Source organism: Phocoena phocoena, chromosome 19 (assembly GCF_963924675.1).
Source record: "Phocoena phocoena chromosome 19, mPhoPho1.1, whole genome shotgun sequence".
Taxonomy (NCBI): domain Eukaryota; kingdom Metazoa; phylum Chordata; class Mammalia; order Artiodactyla; family Phocoenidae; genus Phocoena; species Phocoena phocoena.
Window position 1 is genome coordinate 19457899 of NC_089237.1, and position 18315 is coordinate 19476213.

The following is an 18315-nucleotide window of genomic DNA, read 5'->3' on the forward strand; positions in this document are numbered from 1 at the left end:
CCCACCGGAAGCTAGAAAACAAGCATGGAGCAAATATTCCCCCACGGCCTTAAAAAGGAACCAACCCTGCAGTCATCTTGATCTTGGACTTCTAGCCTTCAGAACTGAGCCAAAAATTTCTGTTGTTTAAGCCACCCAGCTTATGGTACTTTGTTACAGCAGCCCTAAGAAACTAACACCCAAAAGTAGAGATGTGGCACTTTTAAGCAATATAACACCCCAGATAATGCCCAGCTCAAACTCAGGGAACACTGGCCTGCCCTCTCCCCAGCCCATCTTCCCTTTGTCACTGGCTTTGGCTGTCTTGTTCTGGCAAGCAGCCACCCCAAGCCACCACAGTAATTTTCTGCTTCCACAGTGAAAAAGTCCTGTGTCTGGTCTCACCTGGGTCCTTCTTGCTGCTGCACTTATTTCGTTTTGGAGAAGAACAAAACCCACCAGCGCACCTTTGGAGATTTACAAACTGACTGCCCAGCTTGAAACTATCTTTCTCAGCCCCAGACTTGTTTCCAGCCTCTCTTCCACCTAAATGGTAGCAGAGAGAAGGAGGGTTAAATCAGGATGATAGGAAGAGGGAGAATAGGGAGACAATTGCTCACCAACACATTGCGTGCCAAAGATATGCATTATGCTATTAAATTCTCACAACCATACGAGGTAAAAATTATTAGCTGGGCTTCCCTGGTGGCACAGTGGTTGAGAGTCCGCCTGCCGATGCAGGGGATGCGGGTTCGTGCCCCGGTCCGGGAAGATCCCACATGCCGTGGAGCGGCTGGGCCCGTGAGCCATGGCCACTGAGCCTGTGTGTCCGGAGCCTGTGCTCCGCAATGGTAGAGGCCACAACAGTGAGAGGCCTGCATACTGCAAAAAAAAAAAAAAAAAATTATTAGCTGCATTTTACAGCTGATAGTGAGAGGCAAAGTCACACAGTTAGTAAGTGGCAGAGCTGGGATTTCTACCCAGTGGACTCCAAAGCTCTTTTCATCCACACAGCTGAGCTTAGAGGCAGAGTTCGCCAGGGTGCCCTACGCAGACTGCGGCACAGGTGAGGGTTAAGTAGTGCATTCTAGAATTTGAGTTTCCTGCCTTCCCATCGATCCTCCACCGGCAAAACTAGCCTCTTTAACACTTGCTGTCTCACACTGGAGCTCAGGGAGCTGGGGGTGCTGTGAAATACCCCAACTCCAGCAGGCGGCGCTGTGAACGAGACAAGATTCCCAGGGTGGGCGGCGCGCGGGGAAACCCGAGGGGCGGAGACACAAGGAGCAGCCAGGGAAACACGCGTGGGGGCGTGGCCACCCTGGAAGGTGGGCGTGTCTGTCATTCAAGCCCTGCCCCACCTCTTGGAGCCTCGGCTCCGGGTGGGCGTGTCCCGAATTCTCTGAGGGAGAGACACGCGTGGGCCGCTCCCCACCGGGAGGAGAGCAGCAGAGAGGGGTGAGGGTGCCTCTGGTGGCCCCTCCCCGTGCGGGGCCACGTGGCGGGCGCGGGCCGAGCCCGAGGGAAAGAACCTGGCCCGTCGGGAGGTGGGGGGGACCGAGGCGGCGCCGAGACGAGCGGAGAGCTGCTGGATTCGGAGCAGAGAGGCGGCGGCGGCGCCGAGAGGGAGGGGAGGAGGCAGGCGGGCGCATGGGGCGCCCCGGCCTTGCCGGCAGCGCGCCCCCTCCGGCCCGGCCGCGCTGAACGCCCCCCGGCGCCGCGCCTCGAGCCCGCGCCCCGAGGCCATGCCGGTCATGAAGGGGTTACTGGCCCCGCAGAACACCTTCCTGGACACCATCGCCACCCGCTTCGACCGCACGCGTGAGTGGGCAGGAGGCTGAGGCTGGGGGTTCGAGCTAGGGGTTAAGTCTTCTTCGGCGGTGGCGCGGGTCTCCTGGATATGATGAGAGAGACCCGAGGGGAGGAGAGAGAGTGGAGTTGAAGGTCTAGGAACTCCCAGAGCCAAAAGCCGCGGTAAAGGAACAGGGCTGGGGGCGCCCTGGGAGGGGAGGCGGGCGAGGACCAAGAGTGTGTGGGGGGCCAAGGTTGGGGTTGTGTGACTGGAAACAGGAAAGGCTCTTTGTGCGGCAAAGCGGAGAAGAGTCCTTGGGAGCCGCCCACTCTCGGGCTGAGCTCTGCTGGAGGCGTGTGAGGGGGTATCCAAGACGCGGAGGTGGGACGAAATGGGCAGACGCTCTGGGGTCTACTCCCAGACGACTCCAGCATCCACTTCCCTCAGAAGAAAAAAGAGAGAGAGAAAAGATCAGACTTCGGCAGGACCTAGCTTGGATTGAGGTCACGCGCCCCCGAGCCGTAGAGCTTCTGTGTCTGAGGGAGGTGAGGCAGGAAGAGGGGGGTGGTCTGTGTGACACAGGGAACTGCCTACACCCCCATCCCAGCTTGGGTTCCAGGTTCAGCACCTTGGACAGCCACAATCCTCCTTACCCGCCTCTTCTCCCGCCGTTCCCTTTTCCTGCTTTGGTACTGAGAGATCTCCCCTTGCCCCCCTTGGGACACCCTGGCTGGAATCTGGCAGGTGGGGGGAGCGGTACCTGAGGGCGGAAACCGAGCCGCCGGGGCCCTACCCGCCTCCCCACCCCGCCCCCACACACACCTCCCTTGTTTCCATAGCGCCCATCACCCAGGCAACGGGCCTGGGATGGAAGAAGGAGGCTGCTTGCCCAGGGCCCAGCGCCTCCCAGGCTTCTGCAGTATCCCCATCAGTCGCTCCACCCCCAGACACTCAGCCCTCCTAGCGCCCCAGGACTGGTTGTGTCTCAGATCCCTTCCCTCAGCTGAGACTGTCCCTAGATGGCTCACAGAGCCCCCCTGAGGCCTCCTGCCCATTGGAGCTGGAGGGAGCCAGCTCAGGTTCTGTTGCTGGGGTTGCTGAAGCCACACCTTCATTGCTCAAGCCTGTCAGACTTTGAGCACTGGGACAGACCCTCTGAAATTAGCTAAGGGATGCTAAAAAGAGGACCTTTCCTGAAAGGCAGGGAATAAGGATGCTACTCATCACTGTCTTTTTCCCCCAACAAAGGAGGTTTGTGAGTTTGGATCATCTCTGCCTTTGCGTCTCCTATTAATAAAATGGGCATGATATCACCAGAATCTCTGCCCTGTTCACTCTCTAATAGGATGATAGGACAGTGGCTATGGATGTGCTTTGAAAGCTGGGCGAATGTGGGGCATCATTTCACCTTCTCAGTGTAACACTTACTATGTGCCAGGACTTGTTCTTCCCAGGTAACTCATGTAACTCTCACACCAACCATGCAAGGAAGATATATTATCCCCCACTTTTCAGATAAGGAAGCTGAGTCACAGAAGAGTTCATTAACTTGCCCAAGGTTACACAGTCAGTAAGTGGCAGAGGTGGGTGCTGGAGCCCATGCCCTTACCGTGCTGTGCTGCCTCCTACAGGAACAGCTCACCAGCCTGAAGGCAGGAGGATGAACCTCATGACTTCTCGGGGTTCCTTCTCCAACCCCCTAGTAGCCCCTCTCCCAATCCTCCCACCCTTAAGTCCTTGTCCTTTTGCTCTATCTCTTCTTACTCTCATTTCAGAATATCCCAAAGGGGATCCAGGAATCACATGGGAGACTGGGAAGCTTCTGGCTCTGGGATCTCTGACCACAGCTTGGGGGAGGTATGGCCCACCTGGAAGCTGAGCTCTCCTTCTGGCCTTGACTTGACCTTGACCTCTTCTTCCCATAGACGGCAACTTCCTGCTGGCCAACACACAGGGCCCACGGGGCTTTCCCATTGTCTACTGCTCCGACGGCTTCTGTGAGCTCACAGGCTACGGCCGCACCGAGGTCATGCAGAAAACCTGCAACTGCCGTTTCCTCTACGGTCCAGAGACCAGTGAGCCAGCCCTGCAGAGGCTGCACAAGGCCCTGGAGGGCCATCAGGAGCACCGGGCTGAAATCTGCTTCTACCGAAAGGATGGTGAGGGGGCCTGGCCTGCCCTGCAGTCCTGCCTAGACCACAGGCCTTAGCCAGAGTCCACTTGGCACAGTGGAAGCCTGGGTGCTGGTCCCCACACTGCCACAAGCTGACTGTGTGACACTGAGTGCATCCCTGACCCTCTCTGGGCCGTGGTTCTCCCATCAGGAAGGTGAAGGAGATAGCTGACATAATCTCTGGGCTTCTTTCCAGCACTAAACCTTGGCCAATCCCTTTGACTATGCCCAGGAACCAAGGGGGATGAGAGAGCAAAGAGATGCCGTGGGCTGCTCACCCTCTTCCTCCATCTCTTCACACCTACAGGCTCAGCTTTTTGGTGCCTCCTGGACATGATGCCCATCAAGAATGAGATGGGGGAGGTTGTACTTTTCCTCTTTTCCTTCAAGGACATCACTCAGAGTGGAGGCCCAGGACTTGGCCCCCCAGGAGGCCACAGCGACAGTAATCATGGTAACTGCAAGTCTGGGGAGAAGGCATGAATGATCAGAAGTCCTTGCCCAGGGTCACAGAAGACCTGTCCCTACTCAGCCTCATGGGATGCGCCCCCACTTATCTCCGTACCCTTCTTCCCAACAGAAAAGTCCCTTGGTAGGAGGGGAGCCAGCTCGAGACTTCGATCCACCAGGAGGCAGAGCCATACTGTCCTACACCGACTGACTGGCCACTTTGGCCGCCGGGGCCAGGGAGGCATGAAAACCAATGTGAGTCCTATCTCCACCCCAGCATCTTCCAGCCGTGTTTCTGAGGCACCCTTGTTACTGTGTCCCTGTTTCTCTGTCTGTTTGATCTCCCTCCAGAGGCTTTTTCCTCTGTCTGTCCATTTCTCATGTACGGTTCTCTGGTCTATCCCATGTTCCCCCACATCTCCTTCCATCCCCATCTCCCTTGCTTCCTTGTGATTGCCAATACCCTGCTCTGATGATGTCACAAGGGGGGCACGAAATCACTAACTGTGGTTCCAGGGAGAAAGCCCCCACTGGGGGCCTGGCATCTAGCCCTGTGTACCACTCCTAGGACCCTGATGAAGCCACGGGTCTCCAACCATCTGTGCAGTGTGTTATGGCTACAGCGAGTGGGGTGCACCATGCCATCCTCCCCTCATCCCTGGGGTATACCCATCCTCCACTGCACCCCTAGAACCCAAGAGGAACTTGAAGGAGAAGCTAGTGACCTCTCAAGCCAGGGCTTGTGCCTGATTTGCCATAATCACCTTCTCAAGCAAGGTGAAGGTCAAGCCTTAGAAATACCTGCCCCCACAAAAAACACGATTGATTCAGAAGGGGGCCTGAGCAGTAAGTTGGCAGAGGAAGGAGGTGTCAGGTGCCAGCCCCGACCCCCTCTCCTGCACGTTCTAGCTCCTCTCGTGGTCACGCCTGCAGTGCCCACTCTCCCCTTCCCCACTCCTTACCTCTCCCTCCCCCCAACCTTGGCTCCTCTTTCCCCCGAGTGTCCCCAACCGCCACCCCTCTCCCCTTAGAACGTGTTTGAGCCAAAGCCATCAGTGCCCGAATACAAGGTGGCCTCCGTGGGGGGGTCCCGCTGCCTCCTCCTCCACTACAGCGTGCCCAAGGCCATCTGGGACGGCCTCATCCTCCTCGCCACCTTCTACGTTGCGGTCACCGTCCCCTACAATGTCTGCTTCTCGGATGATGACGACACCCCCATCACTTCCCGACACACCCTTGTCAGCGACATCGCCGTGGAGATGCTCTTCATCCTCGGTTAGATGCTCTGCCCCACGTACCCTGGCTGGTGGGATGGAGGGACCCACTCATCCAAGCCTCGCTCCATCCTGGGCCTGCAGGACCCAGGCAGTCAGAGCCTACCCATTTCTGGGTCTTTTAGTCCTCATGGTCCGTGAGGTCATGGTCCCCTGACCCCTGGAGACTTCAGCCTTTAGACCTCTCCTCCCTAAGGACCAGCCTGAAGCCCAATGCATCTTCCCCATTCCTGTGTCCACCTCCATTCTGAGTCTCTTGCCCTTGGCCAAGGCCCCCTAGTAATAGCCTCTTGCACCCCCAGATATCATCCTGAACTTCCGCACCACCTATGTGTCCCAGTCCGGCCAAGTGGTCTCTGCTCCTCGTTCTATTGGCCTCCACTATCTGGCCACCTGGTTCTTTGTTGACCTCATTGCTGCTCTGCCTTTTGACCTGCTTTACGTCTTCAACATCACCGTGGTAAGTGTTCCCTGTCCCACCTTGCAGCCTAGCTGCCCAACTTCAGCACAGCATCTCCCATTAAGGGACCCACCTCAGTCCCAGACTCAGTCATCTGCGAGTATTTGTCAGGCATCTGTGATGGGCAGAGCCCAGCGCTAGAGGCTGAGAAGGGTCCGAGAGGGTCTGTGCTCTTGGGGAGCTCAGCTCACAATCTCTGAGGGAAGCTGTGACAAATGAAAAGCTAAGTAGGGCTACCAAGGCGGCATTGGTCTGAAGCCAAATGAGTGGCACTTTTCACATTTCTATTTAACAAACAAAGGATGAGCATTTAGCTGTCTGCAAAGCACTGTGTGTGGCATGGTCACTGTGGAGAAAAGTGGTAAGAATTCAGCCTCTCGGTAGCTAAGCTGGTGGGAACAGCAGGAACAGAAGAGCTGAATGGAGTGCAAGATGGGACCAAGGTATTGCTGCGTGGGGGCTGGGCACGGAGCTAGCCGACCTTGGAGTTCCAGGCGGGAACGTGGGCTCCCGCAAAAATGATCTGAAATCTGGCCAGTGCCTAGGAAGCCAAAGCATGGCAGTCGGGCAGAGGCTAGGGTGGTCTGGGAAGGGTTCCTGTGGGAGGAGGTGAGAGCAGAGCCAGACCTTAGACAGACTAGGACCTGACTGGCAAGAGACAAGAAGAGGGAGCATCTGGGGGGAGCAGAGTAAGCCAGGACAGGGAGGTAGAGGCTGCGGAGTGGATTTGGAGGCGGAGAGTCCCAGGACCTTCATCCTCCCAGCTCCCTGGGGACTGCCTGGAGGTGCCCTAGGTGGTCAGCCCTGAACCCAGCTGACAGATACTAGGTCTTCTCTGGCCCAGGGAGAGGGAGTCCCGCCCTGTGTCCCCAGACCCCCTTGGTTGCTGAGTGGGGAGGTGGGGAGCAGTTTCCCTGTGTGCTCCTCTCCCTGCCACCCTCAGCTATAGCGGGAAACCACCTACACGCAGCCGGATTTAACTAGCCGCCAACGGGCTGTGGGCCTCTTCTCCTGGCTGTGTACACGTGTGTGCACGCTCCCACACACGTGCATGTGGGTGTGTCTGCCCTGAGGCTCCAGCCATTCCAAGCAGGGCTCCCCACCCCTCCCCTGAGTGCACCCCCGGCCCCCCGGGTTTTGTGCCCACCAGGCAGTCCCCCTCCTCTGGTACTTTCAGGACCACTTTACAGTTTACTAAGTTCTTTCACACATCATCACATATGAAGCTCACAGTAACCCTTCAGGGCCGATTCTCGCATCTCTCTTTCTCAGAGGCAGATGCAGAGGCTCAGAGAGGTTGAGTGGCTTGTTGAAGGTCACACAGCTAGCAGTGGCAGGCAGGAGACTGGAACCAGGTCTCTAGACTCCTGGTCTGGTATTCTTTCCAGCATGCTACCCTGCTTCCCGGGAAACCAGGGTACCTGAGCGGATGGCCTGGCATGAGGGGAGAGGAGGAGCAATGTGGGGCTGGAGCGAGGCCGAGCAAAGACGGAGGATAAGTAGGCACCGGCGGAGATGTGGACTTGAAGGAGCCAGGCCTGAGACATTCTGGTCCAAGGAGAATGAGAGGAGGGCCCCAAGGGAGCGGGGCCCAGGGCCAGGTGACAAAGGGAAGCCTTGAAGAACTCAAGGTTGGAGTCAGGAGCTCTGGAAGCTGGGGGCAGGCATTAAGCCCTGGAGAGGGTCCATGTGGGGGAATCAAAGCCACCTCCTCTCCAACTCTCTTGCCTAAAATTAGAGAAAATGGCAGGCAGTGACTCAGGAGCTGTGTAGGGCCAGGGCTATGGGGGATGCTCCTGGAGGCCCCTGAAAGGACAGTGAAGGGCCTTCATACCGAGATCCCCAGACGCTGCCCCAGAGCCCCGAGCCCTAGCCCCCAAGCTGCCCCACCCAGAGTAGCAAGAAGATAAGCCCCCACCTGCTCATCATCTAAGACTGGAAGGCTAATCAAAGCACAACGAAAACAGAGTGGTAACGTTAGCTAACGTTTACAGGACCCTTGCCAGGTGTCACTAGCTCCATCAACCCTCGCTGAACCCCACAGGGGCTGAGACCTCACAGCCCAAGCACCGTCATCCCTGCTCTCCTTCCCTCAACATTTCGGTGTGACCCTCTCATCTGCAGCTGACCCACAAGGGGCGAGGTCCCTAAACCTTCCCCTGTCCACAGCTGATTGTACCTAGGACACTGGGGACTTTGAGCACGGGCCAGAGATCTTTCTGTCTGTTGCCTCGCTTCTGACCCAGACTTGCCCTTTCACCAGCTGAGGTGCTAAGAGGCAGTAGAGCACAAAACGGACTTTGGTGTCACCTCAGATTTGAGGCTCAGCTCCATCATTCCCTTGATCTGTGACCTTGAGCAAGTAAGTAGTAGCCTCTCCGAGCCTTAGTTTACTCCTCTGCAATCTGGGAATGATGATGATAATTGGACTGAAGGCATACTTCTTTAATGAGGCTTACAAATACTTAGCCCAGTGCCTGACACACGTAATACTTACTGTTAGCCATTATTAGTTTCAGTGTTCCCCTCTCCCCCCTGCCTTTCCTGGTCACCTTCTCAGCACAGCAGGGATACTTTTCCTGGGGCAGCTTCCCCTAGCTCCGGGGCACCTGGTGGCAAGGCGCTGGCAAGGGACGTGGGGGCCGGCTGACAGCCTCCCCCACCGCGCTCGCTCCCGCAGACGTCGCTGGTGCACCTGTTGAAGACAGTACGGCTGCTGCGGCTGCTACGGCTGCTGCAGAAGCTGGAGCGGTACTCGCAGTGCAGTGCCGTGGTGCTCACGCTGCTCATGTCCATCTTTGCGCTCCTTGCCCACTGGATGGCCTGCGTCTGGTATGTCGTCGGGCGCCGGGAGATGGAGGCCAACGACCCGCTGCTCTGGGACATCGGTGAGCCATTGACCCCAGGCTTTCACTGACCACCCACCCACCTTCCCTGTCCACGCAGGGCCCCCAAGCTGACACCTCCACCAGGATCCCCACTCCTACTCCACATTCCTCCACTCATCCGATAAACATGCATGAGCTCCTTGCCGGATCAGGCTTGGGAATACTGATTTGAAGCCATGGGCTCTGCCTTGGGGGGACTGACAGCATAGCAGGGGCGCAAGACCGGTGACAGGCAATCAAAATACAGTATGGGAAACACTCTGAAGGTGGGGAGGTGTTCTGGGCAGAGGCTAAGTACCCCTGACGGGACTCATCTGGTGGCTCCCCACTGCCCTCAAAGTAAAGTCCACACTCAGTCCACACCGTACATGGGCCTGCAGCCCTCTCTACCCCTACCTGACTTCCCTTCCTCCCAGGCCCCCTCTGCTGCTGCCACCCTGGCCTCCCTCCAGCACCCAGGATGTACTGCTTTCTCACTTTGGGCCTTGAACGTGTTTTCCTCTCTCGAATCCTCGCTCTTCTGTCTTCCCTCCCTTCTTCCTAAGCCACTTTTCTATCCTTGTGGTCTCAACTAAAATGCTCTCTCTCAAGGGAGTCCTTCAGGAGCCATACCCCCCACCAAACTGGGTTGGCTCTCCCTAACCCATTATGATTCCCGAAGACATACTTCCTTTTAAGTAGCTGCTTTCCACCTATAATGATTTATTTCATGTCTTTCCCCTCCAGACTGTAAGTTCCACCAGTGCAGGGAGCGTGTTTGGGTCAAGTCCCAGCACCCTGGGACACAGGAAGCACTTAATAAACTATTAGGGACTGGAAGGGGCCCCTAAACAGTCAGCCGTGTAGGGAGTTGGTAGCCTTGAACTGCAACGGTAACCACTTCACCTTGGGGTGGCCGGGGCACGGGCTGCTCGTCGCATTTCTTGTGCAAACCTCCCCTTGCATCTGTAAATACTCGACCAAGGTCAAGTGAAGGCAGTTCAAGGAAACCCCACCCTCCCCTGCTCGCGCAGCCGGGGCTCCTTGCATCCCTCCACCCCCTAGGCTGGTTGCACGAGCTGGGCAAGCGGCTGGAGGTGCCCTATGTCAACGGCTCTGCGGGTGGCCCGTCGCGGCGCAGCGCCTACATCGCTGCGCTCTACTTCACGCTGAGCAGCCTCACGAGCGTGGGCTTCGGCAACGTGTGTGCCAACACTGACGCCGAGAAGATCTTCTCCATCTGCACGATGCTCATAGGCGGTGAGGCCGGGCCTGCCAAGCCCCCGGGGTGGCCCTGCTAAGCCCAGCGTGCGGGTGGGGAAACTGAGGCCCAGGGAAGGCAAGGTGTCCACCCACGACCAGACACTCGTGCATTTATTCATAGGTGTTTGCTCAGCGCCTGCTACGTGCTGGCCCTGGGGGGATGCCACAAACAGGAGGGTCTCTTGCAAAAGGAATGGGAAGCCCAAGTTCATGACTTCATGGGGCGGGCGGGCGGGCGGGCGGGCATGAGAGGAGCATCGAGTCTGACCCCTCTCAGGACCACCCTCTGTTCCCCGCCCCAACCCAGCACCTAGGCGCGCAGGAGCCCACTGGTTCACCTGCCCCTCCCCCAGGAATCCCGAGACCCATCCAGGGCAGGGCGAGTTGCGGGGGGAGGAGGCCGGAGGGGTGGCCGCCCCTGACTGACTGCTGTGCGCCGCAGCGCTGATGCACGCAGTGGTGTTCGGGAACGTGACGGCCATCATCCAGCGCATGTACTCGCGCCGCTCCCTCTACCACAGCCGCATGAAGGACCTCAAGGACTTCATCCGCGTGCACCGCCTTCCCCGGCCGCTCAAGCAGCGCATGCTCGAGTATTTCCAGACCACGTGGACTGTCAACAGCGGCATCGACGCCAACGAGGTAGTGCGCGGGGCTCCCGGTGGTACCCAGCGCGCGGAGGTAAAGTAGGAAAGGGGTCGCTGCCTCTCAGCGTTTGGGATGGAGGCAAATGGGGTGCAGGGAGACGAGGTGCTGTTCACAAGGGCACGCAACCACTGGAATCCACATCCCTTTTCCTCTACACATGGCTAATGCCATGCTCCCTTCAGCCACCTGCTTCCGGCCAGTCTCTGTGCTGGACACAGGGGGTTGCAGAACGATTACCCCCAGCCCTTGCCCTCGGGAAGGCACCCATCTGGTGAAGGAGGCAGACGGGTAAACAAATAGTTACGCTGTGAATGGGACTGTACTGGAGGGACTTGGTGCAGTGGGTCCCTCATTGTGTCTGGGCCTAGAGGAGGCAGGGGAGGTGTCACAGAAGAGGCGACATCGTGAAGGACAAGAAGAAAATTGGCCTGGGGCCGGAAGGCCATTCCAGGCAGTAAGAGCAGTAGGAACACAGGTCTGGAAAGATTGACGCAAAAGAGCAGGGTGAACTGGAAATAGTTCAGCGAGCCTTCAGGAAAGGGTGTGTGTGCGCTGTGGAGGGGTGAGGGACAGAGGAGTGAAGAGACCAGGCTGGGGAGGCGGGCAGGCCCAGCTCATGCATGGCCTTGGATTTAGATTTTATCCTGCCACATTTTTAGGCTGGGGAGTGGCCTGCAGATCCAGGAGGTATTTCTGAGAGCAGGAGCCTTGGGACTTGGTGATGCGCTGGTTGCAGGAAAGGAGCTCAGAGTGATTCCCGGGTTTCTGGTTTTGGCCAAGGGTGGGATGGAGGCATTATAGGAGGAAGATTGGACTTAGGGGTGAAAGTGAGAGTCCAGGGTTGGGCCATGATGAGGGTGTGGTGCCTATGGGGGATCCAGGTGGAGTGTGCCCCGTGGGTAGTTGAAAATACAGGTCTGGACCCAGAGATAGGGCTCCGGGCTCACGGGGAGGTAGAAGTCCTGGCTGGTTGCCATGATGCAGGGAGAGTGTGGACAGTGAGAAGACAGCTGAGGAAGAGGAGCCTGGGGAAGAAAGGGGGACAAGAGGGAGAGGTAAGCAAGCCAGGGTGGCCGAGGGGCTCCATAAGACGAGGATGGAACCGAACCATGAAAGTTAAGTTTGGCTCCTGGGAGGTCATTGGTAAAATTCAAGGTCTAGTGTAACCCTGCGTTTTACAGATGGGGATACTGAGGCCCAGAGAGAGGAAATGGATTGCCCAAAGTCCACAGGGATTTATGCAGAGCTGATTTCTAGTCTCCTGACTTCCAGCTGAAGGCTGACCCACCAGGGATGGTCCTTGCATACATGGGGTTGAGTAACCAGGATGTGTGAGTGACCAGTGTGTGTAGCTGTGAGCAGTGGACAGACAGGAGAAGACCTAGTCTCTGCCCCAGGACTTGGGTTGGGAGGTCCACACACAAGTCAAATTGAGGTGAGACACACAGAAGTCTTCCTGAAGGTCAGAAATGGGTAACTTGAGCTCTGTCCTTGGAGACAGCTCAGCATATCTGTAGAGCTCAAGTAGCAGCTTCAGGGGGATGGCCAGAATGACTTATGCCCCTTATGCAGTTACTGCGTGACTTCCCAGACGAGCTGAGAGCTGACATTGCTATGCACCTGAATCGGGACATCCTGCAGCTGCCGCTGTTTGGAGCAGCGAGCAGGGGCTGCCTGCGGGCCCTCTCCCTGCACATCAAGACCTCGTTCTGCGCCCCGGGCGAGTACCTGTTGCGCCGCGGGGACGCCCTGCAGGCACACTACTATGTCTGCTCTGGCTCACTGGAGGTGCTCCGGGACAACATGGTGCTGGCCATCCTGGGTGAGGATCCCACCACCACCCTCTACCTACCCCAAAACCTTCCCGCAGAGGCCTTGGGAGCAGCCAGGAATCTAGGGACTGGGTACTCTCTCTTGGTCCCGGCATCCTACCGCCATCCCCTTTAGACCATACCCCTTGGGCTCTCCCCTACCCCCATTGGCCATCCCTGAACCCATCAACCCTTCCCCAGTGACTGTCCCCCAAGTCAACTGATCCTTTCCCATTGCACCATCTCCCAATTCCACTGACCCTTTTCCATCGACCCTCGACTCCATTGACCTCTACCCTTTAACTGACCCTTCTGGCCATTCTTTATTGATCATCCAATTCCATCGATCATTTCTCCAGCTTTACTGACATCCCCAATTGACTGTCTCCCAACTTCACCAGTCATTCTCCACTGACCTTCTGCCGACTCCATTATTTCCACCAATCCCATCGATTGACCCCCCCTTCAGCCATCCTTCAAACACATTGACCATCCCTCATATCCACTAATATCCTCTTGGTCCCTCTGCCCCAGCTGACTGTCCGCATCTCTTACCCACAGGAAAAGGAGACCTGATTGGGGCAGATATCCCCGAGCCAGGGCAGGAGCCTGGGTCAGGCGCAGCTCCAAGCTGCGTGCTGAAGACCAGCGCTGACGTGAAGGCGCTGACCTACTGTGGCCTGCAGCAACTGAGCAGCCGAGGGCTGGCTGAAGTCCTGAGGCTCTATCCTGAGTACGGGGCTGCCTTCAGGGCTGGCCTGCCCCGGGACCTCACCTTCAACCTGCGCCAGGGCTCTGACACCAATGTATGTAGACTCCCTATGGCCTCCACCTCCTCTGAGGTCGCCTCCTTCAAAGTAGACCACCCCCCAGCCCCAGAGAGAGGCTCACGAATTCCTTCCACCCTGAAAACATCACCTCTCAACTCCAGCCACCCCCTTCCATTGCCCCTTCCATGCTTAACATCTTCCAACCCACTGACCCTACTCCACTGGCCATTATCCAACCCCATGGACCATGGCTCACCACGTGTACTTCCAACTCTACTGACCCATCTCCTGTTGGCCCCGCTTCCGCCTCACTCCAGACTCCTCAAAGGACCCCCCCCCCCCACTTTGTGTGCTTCTCCTCCATCAGTTCCCTCCCTCTCTGGACTGGGCCTCATCCCCTGGGGCTTCCTCTTCTCCACTCACCAAATGTTTCCTGGGCCCGTTTTGGTTTAGGCTCTGGGCCAAGTCTGTAGTTTACACCTTAGACCTTGGTCTTTTACTGCTTTTCAGACTTATGTTGCCACTCAGGATTTCTCTGAGTCAGAGTTGGGGGTATCTCTGACTCAATTCCACAAAAAGGCCCCACATTCTCAAACCCCACGACACTGATGGGTGAGACTAGGAGGTGGTGCACCGGGGGAGCCGGGAGGTGTGAGTCAGCCTGAACCCTGCCCCCCCCACCCCACCCCCCGTGTTCCTGCAGGGCCTCTGCCGCTTCTCCAGATCCCCTCGCCTCTCCCAGGTAACGCACCCTTCCTGGGTGGGGTTGAGGTTGCATGGGAGAAGACGGAAGTGGGGGGCACCTTTCCTTGGCTGCTGTGCTCCAGGGTGAAGGGAGAGGGGATGGAGAGCGGCAACCGCCAGTGAAGGCTGTTGCTTACTGAAGGCGCCTGTTGGTCACTGCCCTGTGACATCAGCTGCCCCCTCTGCCCACAGACCCGCTCGGAAAGCCTGGGCTCCTCCTCAGACAAGACCCAGCCATCCGTCACAGAGGCTGAGGCTGGGGCCGAGCCTGGAGGTGGTCCCAGGCCCCGGCGGGCCCTCCTGCTGCCCAACCTCAGCCCAGCACGGCCCCGGGGCTCCCTGGTCAGCCTTTTGGGGGAGGAGCTGCCCCCATTCTCAGCCCTTGTCTCCTCTCCTTCCTTGTCCCCGACCCCTTCCCCTGCCCTGGCTGGCCGGGGCCACAGCCCCTCCCCTCATGGCCTCCCCAGGGGCTCTGCTGCCTGGAAGCCCCCCCAGCTTCTCATTCCCCCACTGGGAACCTTTGGACCTCCGGACCTCAGTCCCCGGTGAGACGCCAGCCTCCCCTGCCTTCCCTATACCCCTGCTGGCTTCCAGAACCTTCTCTGGGCTCCGTCCCCAGCATTCTGACCAGTGCTCCTCCCCATGTGCCCACCCCGCCCTACCTGATCCACCACAGCTTGCAACCCCACTCGTCTTTGACGGCTGCTCCTCCCCGGCTCCCTGGCACCACAGCCCCTTTCACCCTCTGCCTGCTGCGCTCTGGCCCTTACCCTCTCCCTGTGGGACTGATGACCACTGCCTCCGTCCCAGGATAGTGGATGGCATTGAGGACTCTGGCCGCACAGCAGAGGCCCCTACGTTCCGGTTCAGCAGGAGGCCTGAGCACCCTAGGCCTCACTCACAGGCCCCTCCTACAGGTAAGGGCCAGCAGTGGACTTCAACTCACGTCACCCATTCGTCGGCCGTCCATCCATCCATCCCACATGTAGTAAGGGCTTACCAGCTGCCAGGTGCTGTGCCAGGAACACGCAGATGACCCAGACCTGGTCCACACTCTTAGCGAGCTTCCAGTCTAGTGGGGGAGACACCTGTGTACTCAGATAAACGATTCCAGAACAGGGTGCTAAGTGCCGTGACTGAGACAAAGAACAGGGCTCTGAGGTAGGAGAGGAGGGAGCCTCTAACCCTGCCTCCTAGAGGAGGGGACACTAGAGGTGGGTCTTAAAGGGTGGGCAGGAGTTTGAGGGGTGGAGCAAGGCGGTTGGTGAAAGGTATAGAGGTATGACCAGAAGAGCAGTTGTGTTCAGATACCGAAGAGAAGGGACTTCCCTGGCAGTCCAGTGGTTAAGACTCCGCGCTCCCAATGCAGGGGGCACGGGTTCGATCCCTGGTCAGGGAACTAAGATCCCAATGCAGGGGGCATGCCACATGGTGTGGCCTAAAAAAAAACAGATACCAAAGAGAAGCTCCATGCTTCTCCATGGGGTGGAGTGGGGAGGGGCTGGGGAAGTGATAGGGCCACGAAACCATCCTGAAGAGCTTGGGTTTCCCAGCATCCTGACCCCAGAACGTCCTCTCCCCTTGCGCTCTGCCTGCCCAGTGAAGGGCCCAGCCCAGGCTGTAGACTTGAGCTCCCTGTACTCACCCAGCATCCCTTCTCCCCACTCCGTCTGCAGGGACCATGCCCAGCCGGGAAGTGGCCACTGAGGCCGAGGAGGTGAAGGAAAAGGTCTGCAGGCTGAACCAGGAGGTGGGTTGGGGCTGGCCCCTCCCCTCCAACCTTGGGATCAGAGATGTGCTTAGTATAGGAGCATTTCAAAGGGTTTGGAGCCAGAGTCCTGAATTTGGATATTCACACTAGCTGGGAGACCTTGGGCAAGTCCCACAATCACTCTGAACTTCAACTTCCTCATCTGAAAATGGGGAAATCAATACGTTCTTCCCAGAGTTGCTGTGAGGATGAGATGAGGGCGCATACATGCCTGGCCCAGTCCCTGGCACACTGTAAGTACTCAGGGACACCTACTTCCATCCCTCCAACTGGCTCAGGTGGTCCAGCCAGAAAAGAGGGCCTCTCCTCCCTCCACCGCCATGGGACTTGCTCCTGCAGGGACCCTCCCCCAACTAAGTCACATGCTCCAGTCCTTTCCGGCCCCCTACCCCGACGAGTGGGGCAGAGGACTGAGAGGCTGAGCAGGCCTTCAATCCCAGGGGACCTGGACCCTCAGGTCTGAATCCTGGCTGGAAAGAGCCCTGATCCTCTTTGCCCAGGCTGTGCCTCCGCCTCCCCCTCAGGGATGTCAGAGCTGCGTCCACAAAGCAGCCAGGTCAAGCCCTTGAGCCCTCGGGAGTGCTCGGGGCCTTCCCCGGGTTCTGATAAAGAGCAGGCATCCCATGGGGCGCACCTGGGCTGGGGCGGGCCCTGAGGCTGGGGGCGGAGCCAGCCCCGGTTTGGCAGGATTCAAGGTCAGCCCTGCTTCCGCATGCGGTTCTTCTAGACCAGTGGTTCCCCAACTTGGGTGTCCATCAGTACCCAGAGAACCTGTTAAAATGCAGACTCCTGGGCTTCACCCAATCTGGAATGTCTGGGGTGGGGCCCAGAGATTGGCATTTTGACAAGCTTTTCAGTTCATTCTGTACTCCCTGAAATTTGAAAAACGCTGAATAGACGCTTGAGCTCCTGTGGTGTATCACCTGAGAGTAAGCCTGCATCTGTCACTTCGCAGCTGTGCGGCCTCTTTGAGCACATTTTTCTACATCTTGTCAAAGTGTGTGTGGCGGGGAGTAGCAAGAGCTGTCGTCCCAAATCCTTTTTGGAAAGAGGCTGGGGTATTTACCTCTAGACAAAAATAACCCCTGTCCTGTCTTCTTCTCAGGGCGGCCATGAGCAGAGAGTGGGTATGAAAGAGCTTTGTAAACTGTAGAAGGGAGTGCACCTAGGAGGGTGGTGATTGTTATGGCACCTGGGAGACAATTTGATGTGTTTTCAACAGATCTCCCGTCTCAACCGGGAAGTGTCTCAGCTTACCCAGGAGCTTCGACACATGATGGACCTGCTACAGGCCAGGCTGGGTCCCCCAGGCCACCCAACAGTCTCGGCTTGGCCCCCAGATCCTCCTTGCCCACCGCAGAGGCCTCCATGCATCTCTCCCTGTTTGTCCAGACCACTGCCTGGCCTCCAGGATACTACCCTCGCTGAGGTCCACTGCCCAGCCAGTGTGGGGACAGCAGAGATGGGGGCTGCCCCCGCCGACCTGAGACCCTCCATGCTGTCCCCTTACCCCTCAGAGCCTGACCCTCTGGGACCCTCCCCAGTGCCAGAGGCCTTACCTCCGAACTCAAGCCTCATGAGGCACAGCTTCCGGTCCAGGTCAGACACGTTCCACTGACCCTGGCCACGGGCCCAGGCCTGTTTGGGGTGGGCACTGACGCCTGCCATCCAGGGAGGGGCTGGGCCCCTTGGCCTCCTGCCTTGGGTTAGCAGCCACCAGATGGTCTGGTTGGCTCTGGATTCTCTGACCTTTTTAACAAAGCCTGGTCACTTCTGACCCTTTGCCTTTTCCAAACCCTCCTCTATTCTCCTCTGTGAGGGGAGCCACCTGAGGCCGTGGAACCCAACAGGCATGAGATGGACCGCAGTGCCCACTGAGCTGGGCAGATGAGATGTCTGGCTTTCTCCCCAGGACCTGGAGGCAGGTAGAGATGGGGGAGCAGAGAGGGGAAGGGAAAAGCCCCCAGATCCAGCCTGGGAAATGAGACTGAGGCAAGAGCAGGCAGGATCTTGGTGTCTACAGCAAGAGGGATGGATTACAGATTCTAGTGCGGAGGTAGCTTAGTGATACCGTGAGGTCTTTTGTCCCAGCCCCCAGGTCTCTGCTGGAGACTTTGAAAGCAGTGTTGCTTCCAGAGGGGTAGGTTTGAGATCCTGGCTGGCATTTTTTTTTTTTTTTTTTTTTTTTTTTTTTGCTGTGCCGCACGGCTTGTGGGACCTTAGTTCCCCAACCAGGGATCGAACCCCGGGCCCTCAGCAGTGAAAGCTCCCAGTCCTAACCACTGACCACCAGGGAAGTCCCCTGGCTGACAT

At 57.8% G+C, this 18315-nt stretch overlaps 1 protein-coding gene across 1 annotated transcript; it reads left to right on the top strand.

Annotated features, from left to right (window-relative positions):
* The first annotated feature begins 1724 nt into the window (after positions 1-1724).
* KCNH4 (potassium voltage-gated channel subfamily H member 4) lies at positions 1725-17620 on the top strand. Its single transcript, XM_065897112.1, has 16 exons — positions 1725-1800; positions 3697-3930; positions 4252-4398; positions 4525-4649; positions 5426-5669; positions 5971-6128; positions 8809-9016; positions 10061-10255; positions 10701-10900; positions 12479-12728; positions 13279-13523; positions 14191-14229; positions 14424-14776; positions 15042-15148; positions 15908-15981; positions 17225-17620. The coding sequence occupies exons 1-16, from the start codon at positions 1725-1727 to the stop codon at positions 17618-17620; spliced, it is 3051 nt and encodes a 1016-aa protein (XP_065753184.1).
* The last annotated feature ends 695 nt before the right edge of the window (positions 17621-18315 follow it).